The sequence below is a fragment of the Larus michahellis genome, chromosome 7 (genome assembly GCF_964199755.1).
Source record: "Larus michahellis chromosome 7, bLarMic1.1, whole genome shotgun sequence".
In the NCBI taxonomy this organism is placed as follows: Eukaryota; Metazoa; Chordata; class Aves; order Charadriiformes; family Laridae; genus Larus; species Larus michahellis.
In genome coordinates this window covers 33989930-33997717 of record NC_133902.1, presented here as the reverse complement: position 1 = coordinate 33997717, position 7788 = coordinate 33989930, and the positions used below count along the sequence as shown (strand labels likewise).

The 7788-nt window shown below is 55.4% G+C and overlaps 1 protein-coding gene across 1 annotated transcript; it reads right to left on the bottom strand.

Annotated features, from left to right (window-relative positions):
* Positions 1-386: 386 nt before the first annotated feature.
* Positions 387-3520, bottom strand: EVX2 (even-skipped homeobox 2). The gene is made up of 3 exons (XM_074594993.1): positions 3097-3520; positions 1645-1904; positions 387-1046 (listed from the first exon to the last, which is right to left on the bottom strand). Exons 1-3 carry the CDS (start codon positions 3518-3520, stop codon positions 387-389), a joined length of 1344 nt encoding a protein of 447 aa, XP_074451094.1.
* Between the last annotated feature and the right edge of the window lie 4268 nt (positions 3521-7788).

Here is a 7788-nt window from a genome sequence, read left to right as displayed (position 1 = left end):
ATAATAATAATAATTAAAAAAGAAAAAGAAAAAGAAAAAAGAAACAAAACAAAAAAGCCAGGAACACATTCCCTTCCGCCGTCTCCCCCCTCCCTGCACCCGCCGGCCCGGCCGCCCGCAGCCCCGCGGAGCCCCGGCGCCGGGCAGCGCCCGGTTAGCGCGCACGGTGGGGCCGCCTCAGCGGGGGGTGCAAAATCCGCGGAGCGCCCTCCCCGCCGGGCCCCGCGCCCCTTCCGCGGCGGGGCGGTCAGCAATAAAAAAATAGACAGAACTTTTTGGCCGAGCCTGGCGGCGCCCCCCGACCCGGTCGTGTGTGTGTCCCCGACATCCCCCCCGCGACCCCCCGGTACAAAACGCCCCCCGCCCCCGGGCCCGGGCCGGGGTAGTTATCTGGTGAGCGGCGCCTCCTCCCGCTGGTCCGGCGAGGCGACGGCGGCCTTGCTGAGCACGGCGGCCGAGTAGGGGAGGAAGCCGCTCTCGGAGCGCTGCCCCGCCGCCGTGCAGGGGAAATCGGCGGCGGCGGAGCCCCGCGATCCCAGCGCCGAGGCCGCCGCCGCCGCCGCCGCCGCCGTCTGGCTGCTGTGGCAGCTGAGGCAGGAGCAGGGCGCCGAGCCCCCCGGCGGGCCCGACCCCGCCGCCGCCGCCGCCGCTGCCGCCGCCGCCGCCGCCGCCGAGGCGGCCGCGCTGCTATTGAGGCCGGCGGCGGCGGCGGCCGGCGCCTGGTAGAGGCCGGGGTGTCGGAAGCTGCAGAGCAGCTCCGGGCGGGAGTAGGGGTGGGAGAGGGCGCGGAAGGTGTCCAGCGGGCGGATGGAGGTGGCGAAGGGCGCGGCGGCGGCCCCCGAGGCGGCGGCGGCGGCGGCGGCGGCGGTGACCCCGACGTGCGGGTAGTAGTGGAGCGGGACGTGGGAGTGGAAGGGGTAGGGCAGGCTGCCCGTGGCCGCTGCGTGGGTCATCATGTAGGTGTAGAAGCTGGGGTCGGCCGGGTGGGGCCAGGACATGGCCAGGCGCTGCCGCTTGTCTTTCATCCGCCGGTTCTGGAACCACACCTGCGCGGGGAGACAAGCACAGCGCGGCCTCAGCTCCGCTCCGCTCCCCTCCGCGCCCCGCCGCGGACACCGGCGGGCACCCACCGACACCCAGCGCCACCACCCACGGCGGCCCCCTTCCCTTGTAGGCGACCTTTCTCCTGCCCGGAGCAGTCGTCTGTGACCTTGCCCGAGGGGAGCGGTGGACACGGTCCCCCTCGGCCCGAGGGAGACCCCTTCCATCTGAATAAACGTTTTCCCTTCCACTCGTCCCCTCCCTCCCCCACGCAGGACTATGACTTTACGGTATTGACGCGCTCATCCCCCCCGCGTTTAATATCCGCGTCTATTTTCTCTCCCCTCTTTCTCTTTAGGAAATACGCTAACGCGATAAAAAAAAAAAATTGATGAGGAAAATAAATAAGCATGATAATTTTTTTAAAAAAAAGGAAATGAAAAGTTTTCGGTGCGGACAAGCAAACGAGCAGAAGGGATGATCGCAGCTGAAAGGCCCAGCGAGTCCTTCAACCGAAGAGGGCAGCCGGCAGCCGGCCCGGGGGGAGCCGGGCACGGCGGGGCCGCGCCGGGGCGGCGAGGGCTCGTCGGGGAGGCGGCGTACCTTGATGGTGGTCTCGGGGAGGTTGAGGGCGGCGGCCAGCTCGCAGCGCCGCGGCCGCGACACGTAGTTCTCCCGGTAAAACTCCTTCTCCAGGCGGGCGATCTGCTCGCGGGTGAAGGCGGTCCGGTACCGGCGCACCTGGTCGGCCCCCGCCGCCGAGCCCCCCAGCGCCCCGCCGCCGTGCAGGCTGCCGATGCCGGCGGCGGGGGCGGCGGAGGCGGCGGCCGGGGTGCTGGGCGCCGGGCTGCTCTCCGCGTAGCCTGCGGGGCGAGCGGAGGGGGGTGAGAGCGGGGCGGCGGGGCGCCCCCCCCCCCCCAACCCGCCCGACCGGGCCGGGCCTTACGAGCCCGTCCTTAAGGCCAGCTGTCATCCTTACAAATCGCTGCTTCTCAGAGAATCGATACAGTAGGATTTGGGGGGGGGGGGGGGTTGGGTTTGTTTGATTTTTGTTTGGTTGTGGGGGGTTTTTTGGTGGGGTTTTTTGATTTATTTTTTTTTTCCAATACTTCATAACCGCGTTATTCTTCGCAAAAGGGGCTGGTTTGGCGACTGCAGGGTAGCCGAGCCCCGGGGAGAGCGGTCCAGGGCACGGGCCGGGGCTCGGCGCGGCTCCACCAGGCTACCAGGAGCCCGGGCTCGGCGTTAGCCCTTTTCCCCTTCGTCTGCCATTCTTATTTTCATTTGAGACGTACGAAATAAGAGCAGCCATAAAAGCCAATTTTTTTTTTCCTCGAGCGTTACGTCGAGGATCCCTTCCTTTCTCTGGCACATTTGACGAAAAAGGCATGCACTGTGGCCCCTAGGAAATCCACAGCTCACCTGGCTCCCCCTCCCCAATTACAGCAATAATAACAACCATCGTCCATCACTGTGCCCCGCAAAGCGGGAAGGAGACGAGGCTGTTTCAAACCCCCTGTTTCAAGCAGAGGAAAAGTGAACAATGCCCAGTCACCCCGAGGTGGACACAGGACGGCACGTTGCATATACACAGAGAGGGACACACACAGACAAATATGGACAGTTTCCTCGCACTCCTCTCTCTCTCTCTCTCTCTCTAATTTAATCTGTGTATGTATATACACATATACACAGCTCGAGAGACGCCGAGAGCTCCAAGAGCGCGAGGAAAAATGCGGAGAAACATTTCCCTAAATATAGGTGGGTGGATATTTGTGCCTACATATATTCTGGATATCTATCTACATACCAATGGATTTGGGCATGCACACACACACACAGGCACGCACCCGCACAGGATCTGCCTGGGCAGCGTGTCTCAGTTATCGGGATAGCGCAGTAATCGCAATAATATTTTACAGCCTGGAGCTCTGTCTTCGCAGAAGAGAGAGCGCCGGTGCAGAGGCGAGCAACTTTGGCGGTGGGTTTGCTTTGGTTTTTAAAGCCGGTTGGCAAAGTGCGGGGCTTAGATGGAGATGATAAAGGAAGAGTTACCTTTGTTACTGTTTTCCTTCAGCTGGGAGGAAGTCAGGCTGGCCGGGGAGCGGAGCGCGGAGCAGCCCACCTCCACATCACTGTTCATATCTGCCTCTTGAGCAACTTCGGAATAAAGGCTGATTTTCTTCCTGCTTTCCGACGGCGGGATTTCGGAAGAGACGGTGCTTTCACTGCTCGGATGCTGAAGATTGAATAAAGTGTCTATTTCAAATTTGCCTTTGGCGGAGATGTCCCCTATAGCGCTGTGCAGGGAGGCGGCAGTCAGTCTCGGGCTGAGGCGACCACTGTGCGGAGAATTTTCAAGGGCCTCCAGCACCGCATTTCCAGCTGAGTCTGACAAATTCGAGAGCCTTTTGCCAGCTGTAGGGCTGTGCAGCCCTCTCTCCATCAGGATCATCTCTTTTCTTATTCTTTCCATCATCTCAGCTTTATAAAAAATGTCAAAGTTGCAGGGCTGGTCCTGTACTAATGATGAGCTGCAGCAGGGGCTAATTCACATTCAGCCCGGCAAGTGTCTCTAAATATTATTATCTCTTTTTGAGGGAGGCGTAAAAATTGTGGGATGCCAAAGCGAGGGAATGACTGGTCAAAATGACCCATACATCCTTTCTAGCCCGAAATGTCATTCATCAAAAAGTGGTGCTCGTCATTAAGGTACGAATGACGCTGTTCGAATAATCATTTATTGTAACAGGTTTATAAGCAAATAAATACAAGCTCCTGTCAGTGGATAATGAAGGCGGCTTCAGAGCAGACAAATATATCCAGGTGGAAAGAAAGAAAGACAAGAAGTGAGGAGTAAAGCTCTTGTCCTTAGCTTGATCAGATCTTGCTTGAATTGCTCTGGGGTTTGGCCTCTGGGGTGGAATTGACAGTCTGATTAATAAAATGAGCTGTGCAACATTTCCCCCTTCATTTAGGTGCATCATTATGCTCTGATTTTTGTTTTGTTGCCTTTTAGGTCCTAATGATGCAGCTTCTTTCTCATTTGTCCTCGGACAGAACTACATGCTAAATATTAGCTAATGCTTTTCTTTATTATTATTTCTGAGGCGGATTTTAGATCACAACGCGAGGAAATGCTGGAAGAGGACCAGAGGACCGAGAACCTCCTGCCGCTGATATCTCTTTACTTTTCCCTCCCATTTCCAGACCGCGTTAGCACTTTTATTTAGGAATTTACACTGACACCCCCACGCACCCCCTCACACGCGCGAACCTTATGCCCAGACTTTATAAGACCGCTCGTGCCGGAACACACCGATTCGAGTGCACCCTACAGCAGTTTCCTGGAAATTAAAATATTTATTATAATCTAATATATTATAATAATATTTTTTCTTCGTTTAGTTCTTAAATATGATCTCCTTTTTTACTTTCTATAATCCCGCTTATCGACGAAGCTCGCTTGCGATTTTTCCCCCCTCTGGGACAATACTGGCTATTTGTACGGTATGATGGGGTGTGTGGGGGGGAATAACCGAAGGACATTAAATACATTCATGATTTAAAACACTCCGCGGCCGTGCCATTTCATCCTCCCGGCAGGTTTCTCTCCAGCCCTCTGCTTCTTCCCTCCCCGCCGCCAATAAAGTCTACGCATTTAAAAGAAAATATTAAAAAAAAAATAAAAATAAAAATAAATAAGTGGTGGGGGTTTATTGCCTACAGGCTTCGAGCTAGCAGAGACATCACCTCTAGCACCCTCTCTCCAAAGTTACCTGTGGCTCAGTTAGCTCATCCCTCCGCTCTTTGCCGGGTGCCGGGGGGCGCAGCGTCGCCGCGCTGCAGGGGACACGGGCTGCCGCGCTCGGCAGACGTGACAGTCGGAAAGTCTCCCTTCAGTGATAACTTTGCTAGCAATAATGACGCTGATGGCAACCATTTAAACGAAGATAAATCCTTTGCCGTTAGCATCTCTGGAGTGCGCTTCGAGAGCTGCCCAACCTTTTTTCTCGCCGTGATTTTTTTTCACCCACATCATCTAATGTTTACACCCTGGGAATCTGACTTTCGTCGCCCGGAGAAACATCCCAATGTTTCCTGTGATTAAACGCGGGTTTGATTTTTTTGCGAGGAGAGCTGTTCCTGCTAATGTTAGTCACACACATCTCCTAAGTTCTTGTGCTCTTGCGCATGATTCATAGCTCGAAAATGGGATACTTGTCAGATTTTTTTTTTTAATAACGTGTTAAAGTCTCCCTAAACATTCCACCAAATATTTAGGAAACATTCTAGGCGTTGTTTGCAAAACCCAGCCTTCCATTAATGAGCGTTTTATGTCAGCCCTTTGAAATGTGAATTTAGACTGCAGTGTGGTGTCCTGCGTTTTACAGCCCCAAAACCAGACAAAAGTAAATATCAACTTTTCCTTGCCCGCGGGCGCGGAGGGGGAGCGGGTCGATGCGGAGGGGCGCGGGGCGGCGGGCAGAGCCCGCAAAAGTTCCCCCCACCCTCCCGGGGACCACCGGCCGTGACGGGCGCGGGGGCTTCCGCGGGACGGGGGGTGTCCCCGCCGCCGCACCCCCACTTCGGGTCTCACTGAGGGCGGCGGGGCGGGCGCCCCGCGGGTGGCAACCGGCACCGGCGGGCCCGGGGGTCGGGCAGCCCGGCCGGGGTCCCGCAGCCCCCGCTTCCCCCGCCGCTCCCGGCTCGGCAGCAGCCGGCGGCCCCGGCATCGGGCCCCGGCGGGGCGGGAGGCGGAGCGGAAGCCTGCGGCCGGGTTTATTGCTGTCGTTTGGCGCCCTCGTCTGTTTTCTTAAAGGCTGTAACAGGGCGAGCATCTTTTCCCCCTGCTCTTTCGGAAACCGCAGCCGAGATACCACATCTCCCAGGCACTCGTGTGTGCACACAACCGAAGGCGGCACAACTTGAGACTCCAGAAATGTTACTGCACCACTAAAAAGGAGGGTACGCTTTTTATGTTGCTTGGAGCGGATGGAAAAGACTATATGAAAAGCCCCAGCGTAGGAAAAATAAGTTACACGCAAGGGCGGCTGTGGATGATCTTTATTAGTGTTATTTTATATTTTGCACCTTTTAAATAATACTGATACCTCAGGTTATGTACAATATATCTTAAAATATAGTTACATTCATATGCAAGGGAAATAGCGTATCATAAAAAGACGTTAATAATCTTCTGCTAAGTAGATGTGAGGTAACAAAACCGTTCCCGGCCATGCAGTTAATCGGTTCACCCCAAACCGTCCACCCGCTAATAAACTAGTCGTCTGATATTTATATTCCCGGCAAACTAGATGCATTTACTGCACCGATGTTTATCCTTGTTTTTTTTCCCAAAAAGAACAGCACAGCCTAAAAACTTTTCGGCATATGTTTATAGTTCTTCAAAACCAACAGCTCAGCCTAAAGAGCCTCCGGCATTACAGTGACATTGGTGGGCAAAGGGGGGAGGAAGTTACAGAGACCGCCGAAATTGCAAGGTTTTGTCAGACGCTGTTTACTCAGTTGTTCGTCTAAGTTTAAATAGCTGCTTAGGCCTACGGCCAAACTTCTTTTCATTTTTACCTTGAACGTTATTACCCGAGGCATCAAAGCGTATTTCAGCCCTCGTTTATTAAATCTTACCCGGAAAAAAAAAAAAAAAAAAAAAGAGGTCACGCAACTTAATTGGATATGAAGTTCGCATTAAATCAGCCAAACAACATCTCGGACAGCTTTTCACCACTTAGAGCGTGCTTGGGAAGACGGACAGGATGTATCTGCTTCCTCCTCCTCCTCCTTCTCCTTCCTCCTCCTCCTCCTCCCCGGCGAGGCAGGCTGCCAACAGCGGGATATCCGCGACAGCGCAAGGTCTCGGCGGGGGGTGCAGAGGTGCAGGGGTCGGTCCCGGCGGGGGATGCGCGGCCCCCCTGCCCCGCGGGGCTCCGCAGGGCAGAGGAGCCGCGCATCCCCCGCGCATCCCCCGCGGCAGCGCCGGCGGCAGGCGCTGGGGCGCCATCTGGCGGTTCACCGGCGCCACTGCGCGGCGGGGGCGGCGGTCTCTGCCCGCTCTGCCCGTGACTTTGTCCCCTCCCCGCCTGGCAAGGTTAATGGTGAGGCTCTGTCCCCCCCACACGGAGAGGTTTTTAATCGAAACGACAAAGCCTTGCTGCCGTCTCAAAGCGGCTCGGCCCCATGTTTAATTTTGAGGTGGCGGGATGGTCCCGGGTCGGGGTCCCCGAAGTCCCCGCGCTGCTTCAGAGCAGAGGTGGGGGGCGGGCAGCGCCAGCCCGTGACCCGGGAGCTCAAGTTCAACGCCCGCGGTGCTCAGCCGCCCCTGAGCGCTGCAGCGGGGCCGCGCAGGGAGTCCCGAGAAAACTTCCTCCGACTCGAAACGGAGTTAAATAAAGAGATGAGAAGCTGTGTCACAGATCTGGAGGGGAAAAAAAAAAATATTGTTAAACTTTTTGTTTAACCGTTTTCCCCCGCGTTGCTGTTAAATCTTTTCTTTATCGTAACTGGTTTGTTTTTTGGGTTTTTTTTAAAGGAGTAGGGGAAAATGAAAGCTCTTTTGTTCAGTTTAGCTATTAAAAGTCCACGCAAGTTAAAAAGTAACAACGAAACGCAGTGGGCATGGGGAAAGTTTTGGGGAGATATAAATCGATTGGTTTTCTCTTCGTTTGCGTTCCTCGTTTGTCCTGGACGACCCTTTTTTTTTTTTTTTTCTTTTTTTTTTTTTCCCCT